Genomic DNA, 16,463 nt, shown 5'->3' with positions numbered 1-16,463 from the left:
TGAAAGGGTAGCTGAGGAGGAAATAACACAAGCTAAGTCTCAGAAAACCAAAGAGGTTGGTAACTATGCAGACTGCAGACCCCCGATTCTAACACGCAACTAGCAGCAGTCGTGGAGCGTTCCTACGGTGGTCCTAAACGCCTCGTCACAACTGGAGAACTAAATAAACCTAAAGCAGGAAAAGAGGAAAACTAACTGCCCCAGAGCAGACCCCAAAGGAGAGACAGCCCCCCACATGTATTGACTGTGAAGCAAGATGAAAACACAAACAAAGGCAGGAAAATAGGCTGAGCAAACGATGGGGCCAAACTAACTAGAAAGGACAGGAAAGGAAAGACACTGTCTGCAGTCTGCCAAAAAACCCTACAAAATGTCCAACACAACTGATAGCAAAATTAACCCTGAAGTCACTAGACGTCTCCCACTATATCAGCACTCTGAAATAATCTGAGACAGAGCAAAAAGAGACCAATCTAATAAGGGACAAAAAAAAGGCAATTTGGCAAATAAGAGTGGAAATTCAGCACAGCCCAGCCGGGCTGGCTGACCACACAAAAAACTGAAAAGACGAACAAGAGCAAGTGTGAACATTAGCAAAAAACAAACTTATCTTTAGAAGACTGGAACAGAGCTGAGTCCTAGACCTGAGAAGCAGACTGAATCACCAGCACCAGGATAGGGCGTCGGCTGTCTTATATCCAGTCGAATACTCCAGAGATCCAATCGTTATCTTCCTCACCAGGTGGCAGATTACTACCACTTAAAACAACCTCACTACCTCCTGTCACCACCAGAGGGAGAACGGAAGGGGAACTCTCAACTGGTGGAGCAGAAAATGAGCTCATAACACTCGCGGCTCTGCTACATACAGCCTGTAAACCCCCCTGACCCCACAAATATACTTCCCTCATCCAGGACAATGACAGCCAGCACAGTCCTGCATAAAACAAGGGCTGATGCGCATAGGACCTGTGATGAGGTCATAGGAGGGGAGGAGTCAGGGTCACATGATATCCTGATTGAAGATGCTACAGATGAGGAGAGGAGCGACTACAGGACCTGTGTTGAGGTCCCAGGAGGGGAGGAGTCAGGGGTCAGAAGATCAGGGGGCCCTGACTCCTTCCTTCCTGTGATCTCATCAATTACATCCTCTTGCACAACCGCAGCACCAGTGTGCAGAGGCTAAATTGTAGGTGCTGTGGGTAGAGGAGCGCATAATGCCGCCCCCTGCTGCTTGCAGCTTCAGCACCTGGCTCAACTTGCCTCATTATAGCTGCGGCCCTGGATGCACGCTGTGCAAACGTCTGGATAGCTTGATGAAAGTGAAAAATGCTCGACTATTAGGAAATCAGCAAATTCCTTAACACTTTTAATTTTTTCCAGTTGCTTTTGAAACAAATTTTTTACTGAACATAACTGTGAAGGAAAGGCTGGAGTTACATCATCTGCAAACTAGTTAACAAAATCAACAGCTGTTTTGTGAATATCTCTTTCACTGGCCAAAAAATCAGGTTGTATTACTTCATAAGAGTCAAGAACAGCTTTCATCCCTTCAAAGCGGCGATGAAGTTGAGTACAAAGTGTGTCTACCATTGGATAGAACACAGTAACTCGGAAACAAGTTTTTGGGTCTGCTAATCTCTCGTCTTCACACAACTCAAAGTGTTTCTTCACTTTCCTTACTCTGTTCTGGTGAAATTCATTTTTTATTCCTCATCGACTTACACACATCTGATGCTTCAAAAACAAGTGCTTTGAACCTTTCATGCATTTTGGTTATCTTTAACAATGCATTACCCAATAACTCATATGCAGACAAGAGGTCCATGGTTTCAGATTGTAAGGATTTCAATATGAGGTTGAGAGTCTCTAAGACTTCACACTGCACAACCAAAAGTAATACAAAATCAAAACTTTCAAGTTTGTTCTTTAGCTGCTGTGCTTCATTTCTTTCCTTGCTTTTTTTGGAAGTCAAAGTTATGTGAGTAAGACTTTTCATCATGTCACAAAACCTGTGCTTCAGTGCATACACTGCATCATGTCTGCCAGACCAACGCGTTGGATTAAGAGTTTTCAGTGTTACTTTCGATTTCGAATTCAGTGAATCGGGCTGAGCTTCGATGCAGTTCACTGATTTCAAATCTTGCCAGCGAACAATACTATTACCAAAAAAGCAATATACACTTTGAATTGTTTAAAAAAACTGGCTCAAAACTCAGTTCTCTTCCACAGCATCCTTCAACACTAAATTAAGGTTATGAGCAGCGCAGTGCAAAAAGTATGCGTGTGGGGCTTTTTCTTTAATACGCTGCTGCACTCCATTGTATACCCCACTCATGACTGCAGCACCATCATAGCCTTGTCCCCGACATTTGGTGAAATCCAAGTTTTTCTCTTTCAATGAAGTTATTATATCTTCTGCAAGACCTTGCGCAGACTGATCTTTTATCTCTCTAAAGGATACAAAAGCTTCACATATTTGATTTCAGTAGGTTTCCCCTCTTCATCATTAACTATTTTGACATTCCGGTAAACTTCACTCATCTGATCAATTTTAGCTATGTCCTGGGTGGTATCTAGGATCAATGGAAAAAACAAGGAATTTTGAAGCTCAACTACAATTTCATCTTTGATTTGTAAGGCTAATAGATTAATAAGCTCATTCTGAATTTTAGGACTGAGGTATTTCACAGTCCCTTGCGAACGCTGAAGCAATTCTTGTAGTACTGGGTCATATTTTGACAAAAGCTCAACTATCGAGAGAAAGTTTCCTTTGTTACTATATTCTAACTTTTCAATAGATCCACGAAACGCAAGATTACATGTTGCAAGTGTTAATGTCACATTTAGGATTCTTTCAAGAACTTTACGCCAAAAGCTTCTTTCACGCTCCACATTTTTGTCGAAAACGTCTTCTAAAGTACCGTACCACGTTTCCGCCATTGCTCATAAACTACACAAGCATGTGTATGGCTTTTGGATGCTTTATGAACTGAAATACGTTCTGAAATATGCTTCCAGTCTCAAACTCGGGTTGTTGAAAACGGTAATACACGATTTCTGTATTCAAGTGCTTCCGACTGTGACTGAGGGAATAGCCAACATGGCAAGCAGTAAACACAATCTAATTTTGTTGAGTAACATAACCAACTTCTTTTAAGCTTCAACCCTGACTTTGTGTTGATAAAATAATAGTTACTTTAACCCCTTAGCGACAGAGCCAGTTTGCAGCTTAATGACCAGGCCAATTTTTACAATTCTGACCACTGTCCCTTTATGAGGTTATAACTCTGGAACGCTTTAATGGATCCCGCTGATTCTAAGACTGTTTTTTCGTGACATATTGTACTTCATATTAGTGGTAAAATTTATTCGCTAAGTCTTGTGTTTATTTATGAAAAAAATGGAAATATGGCGAAAATTTTGAAAATTTTGCAATTTTAAAACTTTAAATTTTTATGCCCTCAAATCAGAGAGATGTGTCACAAAAACTTCTTAATAAATAACATTTCCCACATGTCTTTACATCAGCACAATTTTGGAAGCAAAATTTTTTTTTGTTAGGAAGTTATAAGGGTTAAAAGTTGACCAGCGATTTCTCATTTTTACAACAAAATTTACAAAACCATTTTTTTTAGGGACCACATCATATTTAAAGTCATTTTGAGGGGTGTACATGACAGAAAATACCCAAAAGTGGCACCATTCTAAACACTAGACCCCTCAAGGTGCTCAAAACCACATTCAAGAAGTTTATTAACCCTTTAAGTGCTTCACAGGAACTAAAGCAATGTGGAAGGAAAAAATTAATATTTAACTTTTTTTTGCAAAAAATTTACTTCAGAGCCAATTTTTTTTATTTTCACAAGTGTTAAAAGAGAAAATCAACCACAAAATTTGTTGTACAATTTCTCCTGAATACGCCGATACCCTATATGTGGGGGTAAACCACTATTTCAGCACACGGCAGAGCTCGCAAGGGATGGAGCGCCGTTTGACTTTTTCAACGCAGAATTGGCTGGAATTGAGATCGGATGCCATGTTGCGTTCGGAGAGCCATTAATGTGCCTAAACAGTGGAAACCTCCAACAAGTGACCCCATTTTGGAAACTAGACCCATTAAGGAACTTATCTAGATGTGTGGTGAGCACTTTGAACCCCCAAGGGCTTCACAGAAGTTTATAACGTAGAGCCGTGAAAATAAGAAATCTATTTTTTTCCACAAAAATGATCTTTTCGCCCCCAAATTTTTATTTTTTACAAGGGTAACAGGAGAAATCATACCCGCACAGTTGTTATGCGATTTGTCCTGAGTACGCCGATACCCCATATGTGGGGGGGAACCACTGTTTGGGCGCATGGGAGAGCTCGGAAGGGAAGGAGTGCCTTTTTGGAATGCAGACTTTGATGGAATGGTCTGCGGGCATCATGTTGCGCTTGCAGAGCCCCTGATGGGCCTAAACAGTGGAAACCCCCCACAAGTGACCCCATTTTGGAAATTAGACCCCCTAATGAACTTATCTAGATGTGTGGTGAGCACTTTGAACCCCCAAGCGCTTCACAAAAGTTTATAAACGCAGAGCCGTGAAAATAAAAAGTCTTTTTTTATTTCCACAAAAGTGATTTTTTAGACCCCAATTTTTAGACCCCCAAAGTTGGCAAATAGTGGAAACCCCTCAATTCTTGCTCCAACCCTAACCCCAACACACCCCTAACCCTAATCCCAACCCTAACCCTAATCCCAACCCTAATCCCTAATCCTAATTCTAACCCTAATTCTAGTTCGCCCTAACCCTAGCCCTAGCACAACCCTAAACCTAACCCTAGCCTAACCCTAGCCCTAACCCTAGCCCAACCCTAACCCTAGCCCAACCCTAACCCTAATGGAAAACTGAAAAAAAAAATATTTTCTTTATTTCATTATATTGGCCTATATAAGGGAGTGATAAACGGGGGGGCTTATGTACTATTTTTTTTATTTTGATCACTATGATCGTTTATCATAGTGATCAAAATAATGAATGGAATCTGCCAGCCGGAGCCGGCAGATTCCCGGTGGGCGCACTGCGCATGCGCCCGCCATTTTCAAGATGGCGGCGCCCATCGGAGGATGCCGGCGAGACGTGGGACCACCGGGAGGGGACGGAGGGCCACGGAGAGGTATCGGGGGGGATCGGGGACCCTATTTCTCTCTCCTCTGATGTGCGATCACATCAGAGGAGAGAGAAATTAAATGTAAAATCGCAGCTTTTTTTTTTGCGGTCGCCGTTATAGGGTTAATAACGGCGATCGCAAAAGCGGGGGTCGGTAAAAACCGACCGATTCATGTTCTCTGGGGTCTCGGCTACCCCTGGCAGCCGAGACCCCGGAGAAAATCCGACACTGGGGGGCGCTATTCACTTAAATCACAGCGCCGTGAATTAACGGCGCTGTGGTTTTAGTACCCTTAATTACCGCCGTTAAAAGGCGTATCGGCGGTCGTTAAGGGGTTAAAAAGATCGTCCTTGTTGATTGATATCCTTGGGAAATGGTCCGTCAGGCTGTATTGGACCAGGCGCTATCAGCCTACGTTTCTTATCTTGATTTTCAATCACAGTAGGAAAGGCATTGTAGTAGGCAGAATCTTCATCTTCCAAAAAATTTGGTGTATCATTGGTTGGGTCTGTTATATCTTCTTCGCCTATAAATTTTTGGTTTTTCGAGTCATTATCATTATTAAGGTTGTCTTGTTCCGACTTATCTGAATTTAATTTTTGTGAGATTTCAACATCATTCCCTGTCGAGTGGTTTTCAACATCCAGCCATGCTGCTAAGCTCTTCGAACTTTTTTCAGCCTCCAAGTTTCTTCTTTTCGCAGTCAGTCTTTTTTTTATTTCCACTTGGCTGGTGCCGAATTTGTTTCATAATAAACGGTTTCATTAACACACACAATCACAGTACCGTATTTTCCTTTTCCGGCACATAAGACTACTTTTTAACCCCTGAAAATCTCAGAAGTCAGGGGTCATCTTATACGCCAGGTGCAGGGCGCCACCTACTGGCAAAGAGTCGAGACAGTGCGGTTGCCCAGGATATGTGCACTGTGTCCAGCCGCTCTCTCCAGGAGGAAGGAGACTGGAGCTGACACTCCTGCCTCCCCCAGCAGGTGCCAGACATTAAATACTACAACCCCCGACCACAGGTACAGCAGTCACTATTGCTCCCTCCCGGTTGTGAGGAGAGACTGAGTGGGGGATGTACACAGCTCTGATTATTGAAAACAAGAGGCAGATGACTCACTGAGAAGATAGATACTGCATGACCCGGAGCCGGGAGGAATGTGTGATTATGGAGACTTCCTCCTCCCCTCCCCCTCGCAGCAGTATAGACCTGCAGACTAGAGAGTGGCAGGGCTTCTCACAGTTTGTCACAGAGATATTTGTGTCTGCTGAGACTGTCTCCTCTCAGTGCTGAGAGTTTGTTACAGTGTGCACTGTGCCTGCCTTGCCAACTCTCTGTGATCTCCAGACTAACATATTGTTACAAATCTTGTGCTATGAGACTCTCCAGGCCAGTGCAGGTTTCCATTCATTGACAGCTGGCAGAGCTCCTGAAAATTATTGAAATGAGTCTCCTGTCCTCCAGGTGACATTGTCTGACAGGAAAGTTTGCCCCCTGTACTCCCCAAACCCCCCCCCCCCCCATCTTGACACTGGCACAAACCCCTCTCCATGTCACCTACCCCCTCACGGTGCTGGCACATCCCAATCCCCATATTCCACCCCCCTCCACACGATGCTGGCACATCACCCCTCTCCATGTTTATAGTATAATGGAGGACTATGGGGGTGCAGTATACTATATGGAGCACTATGATGGTGCAGTATAATGGGTGACTATGGATGATGCACTATAATATACGGAGCCAATTATACTATGTGGTGGCCATTATAATACTGGGATGGCTCTGTGGGGGCATGATAATACTTGAAGGACTATGAGGAAGTCTTTATACTTTATGAAGGGCGATTTAAAGGGACACTGTCACCAGTGTCACTTACTGGGCTGCTCAGTGTAGTTTTAATAAAAGTAGTTTTCATAAAATCACTGTTCAATCAGTTTGAGATTAACATCCTGGTGGCAAAATCCTGGTGACAGTGTCCCTTTAAGGGTGTGTGGGGTCCATAATACAGTGTGAAGAGATGTAGGGGCCATTATACTGTATGAAGGGCTGTGTGGGGTTCACAATGGGAATCATACCGTAGAAGAGGGGTAGTCTTATACGGCGAGTATATTCCAAACTCTATATTTTAACTGGAAAAGTTGGGGGTCGTCTTATACGCCCAGTCCTCTTATACCCCGGAAAATACGGTAATGCTAAATACTATCTACCTACAGACGCACTACAACAACTATATGCAACACAGACTGCACTGACGATCCGACACTGGCCACTGACCGATGAGCAATGGCCAATGAGCAGTTCAGCAGTTGGGGTAAACAAGACCTCAGTGTCAGTGCAAGTCGCGTCGCGGCCTGAACTATTGCCTGGCGCGACACCACACGATCAGCTAACAGTCTACTGTCTGTCATAGAGCTCCTGTTACTAAGCAAAATAGTGTTTCCCCGTTTAAAGTATAAACGAACAAAAAACATTTACGCTTGCACTTTCATGGATCTTTTCGTTATTTTTATTGACTTTAAACTCGAATAATATAGGAGCCGGGTATTTTATGAGAAAATAAAGTATTACAATACAATTTTTTACCATCAGTTTGGGGCCCCTTGGGTGGTTGGGGCCCCGGGGCAGGGCCCCGGCTGCTCCGGTTGTAGTTACGGCCCTGTCTGCAGGGCCCCCTTCTGTACTGCTGTTCACCGGGCCCCATACAGCAGTAAGGGCTGTCATGCCCTGATGGCGGCCAGGTGTATATGTATGTGTGTATAATATATTAATATTATACATATACACATGTATACATATACATTATATATCTCACACACAATATGTGCAGAAAACCGGAGTATACATATGGTATATCATTAAATGACAGCGACACATGAACAATGACAATACAGTTACAGAGACCAATCCTGGAAAAAGAGACATCATTAGGATGCAAATATGAACATTTACTAATAGACAATTATGGACAGGTAGATACTCTTCATTTCTACATGAATATTCGTAAAAATTTGCACTTTATAAAGAAAAGAACAAAAAAAACAAACAAAAAAATCACTGATCAAACAATCCATTGAGAATATTTATTTAACCCCTTTCTGACATCGGGCGTAATAGTATGCCGATGTCGGTATCCCTCCCTTTGATGTGGGCTCCGGTAGTGAGCCCACATGTCTCCCGGGACATGTCAGCTGTTTTGAACAGCTGACATGTGCCCGCAATAGGAACGGGTGAAATCATGATCCGCCCGCAGCTATTAACTAGTTAAATGCCGCTGTTAAACTCTGACAGAGGCATTTAAGTGGCACTTCTGGCAATCGTGACGGAAATACGCACACCGGTGACCCGCGTCACGTGATCGCAGGTCACTGGTTCGTCAGCATGACACCAGAGGTCTCCTTGAGAAATCTATGGTTGTCAGTGCCGTCTTGCTTTGAGCGCCACCCAGTGGTCGGTGCTCATAGTAAGTCAGTAATTTAGCTACATAGAGGCGAACTGAACTGATCATCGCCTCTATGTATCTGAGCCGATCGAGTTGTGGCAGCTTCTAGCAAGACTATTGAAGCATGCCAAAAGTTAAAGAAAAATGTTTTAAAAAATATAAAAAAAATATAAAAGTTCAAATCACCCCCCCTTTCGCCCCATTCGAAACAAAACAAACAAACAAAAAATCAAATATACACATATTTTGTATCACCGCATTCAGAATCGCCCAATCAATAAAAAAAAGGATTAACCCGATTGCTAAACGGCGTAGCAAGAAAAAAAGTCAAAACGCCAGAATTACTTTTTTTGGTCGCCATGACATTGCATTAAAATGCAATAATGGGCGATCAAAAGATCATATCTGCACCAAAATGGAATAATTAAAAACATCAGCACAGCGCGCAAAAAATGAGCCCTCACAAAAAATGGAGACGCTATTGGTCACGGAACATGGTGCAATTTTTTATTTTTTTTTTTTTTAAGCAAAGTTTGGAATTTTTTTTCACCACAGATAAAAAAGAACCTTGACATGTCTGGTGTCTATGAACTTGTAATAACCTGGAGAATCATAATGGCAGGTTAGGTTTAGCATTTAGTGAACCTAGCAAAAAAGCCAAACAAAAAACAAGTGTGGGATTGCAATTTTTGCAATTTCACTGCACTTGGAATTTTTTTCCGGTTTTCTAGTACATGACATGGTAAAACAGATGATGTTGTTTAAAAGTACAACTCGTCCCGCAAAAAATAACTTCTCACATTGCCATATTGACAGAAAAATAAAAAAGTTATGGCTCTGGGAAGAAGGGGAGCGAAAAACGAAAACGCAAAACAGAAAAAAGCTCCGGCTTCTTGCACTCGATCTGGGTTTGGCACCTTAGTAAGTTCCCATGCTGTGCATACACCTCATTTCAAATGAGAAGATAGTTTTGTTTTTCTCTCCCACACTGCAATACAGAAAATGTGCCATGTTCCTCCATATGCTATACTATACTACAAGGCTAAGAATAGGTTCAATGGGAAAATACAGTGCTACACAGAGGCACGATATATAGCGGGACACCGGGGATTTAGGGTTCTGTAATACTAAACAGTGTGTGTGTGAACGAGACCCAAGATCAACTTTTACAAGAGAAATCGCCAGATACACGAAAGAGAAATGAGTCAATTTGTGTACATGACCTTGTGCTTTCCCAAAACAGAAATTGATGCCATATAGATAGGCCATGCCATGAAGGTCTGTGGAGGAGGTCCAAGCTCTACAACCACCAATTCCATGAACTAAGTACAAGGTAATCAGGTGCTTTATAGGAACTTCAAGTCTCCATCGATTGGGATACATCTATATTGCAAGTCTACACACAGCTTATAGTGAGGTCTAGATCGGTGCCAGAGACAAGCCAAAGGGGGTCTTGATCAAGGAATTGGTTTGGTGGAGGTATAATAATAATCTTTATATAGCACTAACATATTCCACAGCGCTTTACAGTTTGCACACATTTTCATCACTGTCCCCAATGGGGCTCACAATCTAAATTCCCTATCAGTATGTCTTTGGAATGTGGGAGGAAACCGGAGTACCCGATGTTGTCCTTGGTGGGATTCGAACCCAGGACTCCAGCACGGCAAGGCTGCAGTGCTATCCACTGAGCCACCGTGCTGCCGGTATAAGCTGCTGGATCCACAAACCAAAAAATGTCAGCATGAAACCCCTTCCCAGCCTAATAAGATCTGCTCTCAGCCGCCCCAGAAATAGCACATCCATTAGATTTCATGTTCCCTATTTGAATTTTTGTTCTGAACTGGAGCTTCGGAGCAGCACAGCTTTGCTAATACCCATGCTGGACACATCATTTTGCTGCAGGGGCTCTTATAGCATGTTGATTGTGAGGTTTATGTATTATTCATACTATGTAATTTGCCTGGTCATATTTATCATATATAGAGATCAAACTCTTTATTCATTGCTTGACAGGGTTGGTCACCCCATTGTGGTTGATCATGTTTTGAGTCATGTTATTGACCTTTTAATTGTTTTTATATTTTCTGTGCAGCTTTCATCAATAAAGGATTATTTTATCTTATTATGTCTGGTGATCCCACTTCATATAGCGGTGATCCCAGAGTTACTTACAGTGGTGCCTTCCTGTCCCCCTTGTCTTACGAGTGTTAGGAATGTGTCATCAATGATAAAATCTTTCGTAGATATGGAAGGTATACAGCAACTAATGTTGTGCTTTTTGTTCAAAACAAATAAAAATATACAGTATGAAGCTAGGCATAGAAATAAGGCAAAGATCACCAACAGTGGTAAAAACTACAACTCCCAGCATGCTACAGTTTATTGATCCCTGATGTAAGCAGTCAGTGGTAGCTTATCTCATGCAGGAGCGAGGCATTAGGCATGTCAAATTCCAACATGCCTGATCCTCATTTCCTCCTCTTGCTCCAATTCTTGATTTTACCAGGAGACTAGAAGTTTACAAATCCAGAAAAGTTTAAAAACCAATTTTGAACTGGAAAAATACAACATAATGCAGCTAGAAAACATTCCCGTGGATAATCAATTAATGCTTTGTTTTGGCCAAGAGAACGTCCCTTTTCCTTTTGACCATATGAATGTGCTATGGAGAGCCTGATACACTGACTAGATAGACAGGAGATAGCAACATATTTGGTCTAGATAATAACAGTGTTCCAGTTATTCTTATTTGCTCAGTAAATGCTACGAATATTCTCGGAGAGTCTGTAAACACAGACCAGACCCGCCAACTTGTCATGGCATCAGTAGGCATCCATTCCTGGAGACATGCATTTTCCAAAATGACGTGCTGCGAGTTACAGTACCTGGGCCACACCAGTGACAGTTAATGCGCCCCTACACTTGGGCTGCAACGTCATTATCTCTAGGGAAAGCCTGCCAAAAAAGCAAAAACATTTGCACATTTTCCAGTTTACCAACATCAACTTTACACTTCCTGCACATCTCCTTCCCCCTTCTAGTCCATAGTCACAGTGTGCGCAATGCTCAGCTCAGACTGGGACACAAAACCGGTCCGTTTATAAAATTAAATACACCAGCACCAAACTAGGTAATTGGAAACATTGGAGAGGTAAGAGGAGCTTTGTGGGCCTAGACAATGATTAGCCATGTATATTAATTGCCTTCAACCCATTTGATGCCTCAGGTGAAGTAAGTGGACCACAGACGATGTGAATAGGTTTAGCTAAAAGGCCCAAGTATGTATGACGGACCCAGATAGGGGAAAAAAGTGGTTGAGAATGTTCAGGATTTTCCATAACTGTTTAACAAACACAAAAGTATAAGGGTATGTGCACACGTTTCGGATTCTTGTGTGGATTCTGCAGAATCTGCAGGTGAAATGACCTGCGTTTTACCTGCGGATTTTCGGCGTTTTTTGTGCGCATTTGCCCCGCCTTTTTACACCTGCGGATTCCTATAATGGAATAGGTGTAAAAACGCTGCGGAATCCGCACAAAGAATTGACGTGCAGCGGAAAATAAACCGCTGCCTTTCCGTGCGCAATTTTCCACAGCATGTACACAGCGTTTTTTAATTTGCATTGGATAAAATGGTACTGTACACCGCATGAAAATCTGCTGCGGATCCGCAGGGCCAAATCCGCACCAGAATCCGCAACGTGTGCACATAGCCTAAGCTAGTAGAAAACAAGTATGAAAACCTGGTGGAATTCACAATAACCGGAAATTATCTGTTGATAAAAGTCTGTTCAAGTCAGGGACAAAGTTACTGCACATGTGTATAGTGAATACAAAAGGGAAGAAGTCCTCAGAAAAAAAAATAAAAATGTACAGCATAAAGCTAGACACACAAATAATCCAAACATATAAGAGAAGTAACACTACAGTCATACTTCCTGTTCTCTGCAGGAGGCCACATGGACCTAGTGGCTCAGTCAGGGAATTTATCATTGTCCCTAGATCAGTTTTCTAGAGTGAAAAAAAAAAGGTAAAAAAAAATTAAAAATTTTATGCAAGCCCAATTCACAACATAATGTGCTGCTATTTTTTTTCTGGAGCATGCACAGCGCTAGATGCATCTAACATGCTAAAAGGCTTATGCCAGGAGGTGAAACTTTACTTTTTATTAAGATCGGTATAAAGAACACCTGGTCTTAATAAAATTCCACCCACTGGCTTCCTACAGAAGAACATTCTGGTCATGCTCTGATCTGGGCAAAGGTCACTGTGAAGGAAGGGGTAGGAGGTGAGCTGTGACAGCAGCTATTCTGAATGGTGACTCCTGGTTCATTTACTGTATATAGAGATATTATCTATCAATCATTGTAATCCTATCTGTGATGATAATGACACTGCTGAAAAGTCATCTGTACAACACAGGAAGTATGAATCTAGTATGAGACCTAGAAGCCAGTGGGAAAATTGAAGATTTCTGAGACAAACATTCTAAAAAAAAATAAAATGGATAACATAATAAACCAATTCAAACAATAGGTAATTTTCTGAAGACCATTCTCTTTATGGGGGTTTTCCAGCAGTTATTGATGGGGGTCAAAGCGATGCAGTGCTCTAGACATGGGGTGATCAACGGATTTGAGACTGGAGGCAAATATGTTCAGGAAGTTAAGGTTTAAAAGACCAATCCCAGCATTCGTATGTATCGGGGTGAGGGGAGTGTGTGGGATAGAACCCGTCAGCCAAACGAGCACTTGCTCTCTGATGTGTCTGGGTACCGTAAGACCTGTGATTGATAAGTCAGTGATAATTCAGAATAAAATCAGACACGGTCTGGCTGTTGGCACCTCTATGAGGACAGCTTCGCTTTTAATAAACTCTTTGGTTTACTAGAGCTTCACATTACGTTCGAAGGTGACTGCTGTCTGGTCACCAATGGGGAAGTGAACGTGGGAAGGAAAATTGAAAGCGTACACCTGGGAAGAAGAGAATGGTATTAGGGGTTTGTGCACGGTTCACTTGACGGAATTTCTGCTTAAAATAAAAGAGATCAAGAAACCGAGAAGCAGAATTAGGAAGCTGGAAGTTTATTACCTGTGCAACCCCTGTTACGTACATAGGGACCCCCTCCGATGTCATAATATTCTCGCAGCGACATAGGATGGTCATTACCTCCAATGACAGTCTGAGCAGCGTTATGTGAGGGCAAAGGACAGCAAATACACACAGAAGTTACCAGAGAGCAACACGAAACCATTTACACCAAAAAGGTAAAAAAAGAGGGTGGTAGTGTGGTTAGTGTCAGTCTGCTGCTGCAAGGCAGCCATGCACGGTGGGAGCAGGAAAGTGTGTTACCACAGGAGCGGCGTTCTACCCCAGCACCAATGTACACCCAATGGTCACTAGTGGAGTCCACACCAATATGTACAGGAGGTGCTGAATTGGTCATCCACTGCTTTTGGGCTGCATAGGTTAGGTAAGTGATATCTCCTACAGTTATTACCATTGGTTTACCTGCAGGCTTTACACTGTGCTCGGACTCTACCCTATGTCTGAATGTTGGGAAATATACTAGATTTTTCTAATTATGGATTTTTGTTTTGCTTAAATAAATTGTTTATTTGCTGTATAAGGATTAGTTTATTGGGGAATTAGAAACTTAAATTGACAGAAAAGATCTTGTCTCCGATGATCTTTCCATTGTCATCGGAGACAAGCCACCACCAGAAGTGTCAGGCAGCGTTTATTTCCCTCTCCCACTGACACCTATTGGAAATATAAGGCCAGCCTCCGATCCACAAGTAACATTTATTATAGCCTTTGTTTTAATGTAAAAGTTTATTGCAGGGAAAGCCCTTTTGGCAATATTTCCATGGTGGTTTTTTTGCATAAAAATTGACGGTAACGTAACTACTGCAAGAATTGGGAGTCACAGGGAAACACTGAACCCCGGACAAGGAGACAACACAAAGCTTCAGGTATCACAAGTCGTCAGGAACTGACGGCTCCCAAGAGAATCATACCGCTGATGATGATAATTATTCATAGTGACATAAAAATGGAGATGAAAGATATCTACAGGGGAAACTGGTCAAACTACAACTTCACATATAAGGCTGGAGTCACACACAACGAATAAAAAAATCGGTCCCATTTTAACGGTCCGAAATTGCACAAATGTATCTTAACCAGTGATGCGTTTTTGATGCGATTTATCTTCATTGATGCGATTTTAATCGCATGTAAGGATCCTTTTGACATCTTTCTGGCGAGATTTTCTCGCAGGAAAGCAAAATGGACATATAATGGAGCCCAATGACAGGTTTCCCCACACAAACGAATTAATAGATATAGACACATTAAATATATATATTTTTATATATATATATATATATATATATATTTTATACATGTTATAGAGACACATTAATATATATATTTCTAGTTCATACAGTTCTTAATTGCAGAATAGCCGCTGACACATTAGCCGGCTTTTGTATAATTCTGCTCCTGCCCGACATGAAATGACACATGGTTTACATATAGTTAACCATTTCATTTCATGTTTTTTATTTTATGTCTATCACTATTAATTATATGAGGGCTTGTGGGTTAAATTTTGGGCTTGTAGGGGTTCATTTAAGGGGTTAATTCGTTGTATTAAATTGCGGAGACTCCCACTGACGTCACTGAGGCTGCAGGGAGTCTCCGCAATTTAATACAACGAATTAACCCCTTAAATGAACCCCTACAAGCCCAAAATTTAACCCACAAGCCCTCATATAATTAATAGTGATAGACATAAAATAAAAAACATGAAATGAAATGGTTAACTATATGTAAACCATGTGTCATTTCATGTCGGGCAGGAGAATGTTATACAAAAGCCGGCTAATGTGTCAGCGGCTATTCTGCAATTAAGAACTGTATGAACTAGAAATGTATATATTAATGTGTCTCTATAACATGTATAAAATATATATATATATATATATATATCACAAAACTCAAGATAAAAAGCGGACGGCACCGCTGTTACCGTGTGACTTCAAATGATGTGCGGCATACAGAAGCCCAGCAGCTGGGAATCTCGGGTGCCAGACCTGGAAAGAGTCAATCCTGGGAATCCATGCAAAGAGAAGAGGTTGCACTCATCGAGATGGAAGTTTCACTGATTTATTGACATATCATGAACATGTCAAGTCGGGGGAGTGACATAAGGAGTGCAAGAAAGGGTCCCGTTGAAGCGCTCGAGCAGCGCGAAACGGCCGTTGTCAGCCTTTCTTGCACTCCTTATGTCACTCCCCCGACTTGACATGTTCATGATATGTCAATAAATCAGTGAAACTTCCATCTCGATGAGTGCGACCTCTTCTCTTTGCATGGATATATATATATATTTATTTAATGTGTCTATATCTATTAATTTGTTGCTTTATTTAACCGATCACTGTGATTTTACTGTCTTTAGGAAAAAAAATTGCCGGCTTTTGGTGCGATTTTTATCGCAACTCACACATCGGGTCCGTTTTTAGTCCCATTTTTTCTTGCCCCCATAGACATGCATTGTCGAATGCTGCGATTGTCTCGGTCAGAGGATCGGATGCAATAAAAAAATCGCATGATGGGAGCTGCCCCATAGAATAACATGGGTTCGAATGCAATGCGATTTTTTATCGCATTGCATTTGTCCGTTTTATTCGCCAGTGTGACCCCGGCCTAAGGCACATTAGCGGATCTGTGCGCAGTGTATGCCTGCGTATAGAGCCGCATGCGTCTTGCGTACCTATCTTTAATATTTAATATTTTGTATGCAGGGACATCCGTTTGCACCAGTTTGGGTGCGGATGAGTCAGCATGC

At 41.9% G+C, this 16,463-nt stretch overlaps 1 protein-coding gene across 7 annotated transcripts in view; it reads right to left on the bottom strand.

Annotated features, from left to right (window-relative positions):
• The window catches only part of LOC141080350 (flotillin-2-like), a 114,493-nt gene that overhangs the window by 37,735 nt on the left and 60,295 nt on the right, over positions 1 to 16,463 (bottom strand). For 2 of the 7 annotated variants that reach the window (XM_073565492.1, XM_073565493.1), the window contains exons 4-5: positions 12,541 to 12,616; positions 11,492 to 11,561 (exon numbers count right to left, since the gene is read on the bottom strand). The exons of 2 other annotated variants lie outside the window; for them this stretch is intronic. In XM_073565492.1, the coding sequence (XP_073421593.1) occupies positions 11,492 to 11,561; positions 12,541 to 12,566 (96 nt within the window). In that variant the 5' untranslated portion in view covers positions 12,567 to 12,616. Of the gene's footprint in view, positions 1 to 11,491; positions 11,562 to 12,540; positions 12,617 to 13,696; positions 13,788 to 16,463 lie in introns of all 7 variants that reach the window. 3 more of the 7 variants (XM_073565494.1, XM_073565491.1, XM_073565498.1) reach the window with 2 other exon arrangements.

This window comes from Dendrobates tinctorius, unplaced genomic scaffold, assembly GCF_039654945.1.
Source record: "Dendrobates tinctorius isolate UK_male_01 unplaced genomic scaffold, ASM3965494v1 ptg000016l, whole genome shotgun sequence".
Lineage (NCBI taxonomy): Eukaryota > Metazoa > Chordata > Amphibia > Anura > Dendrobatidae > Dendrobates > Dendrobates tinctorius.
Note: the sequence above shows the minus strand (reverse complement) of the source record. Positions and strands in the feature narration are given on the sequence as shown.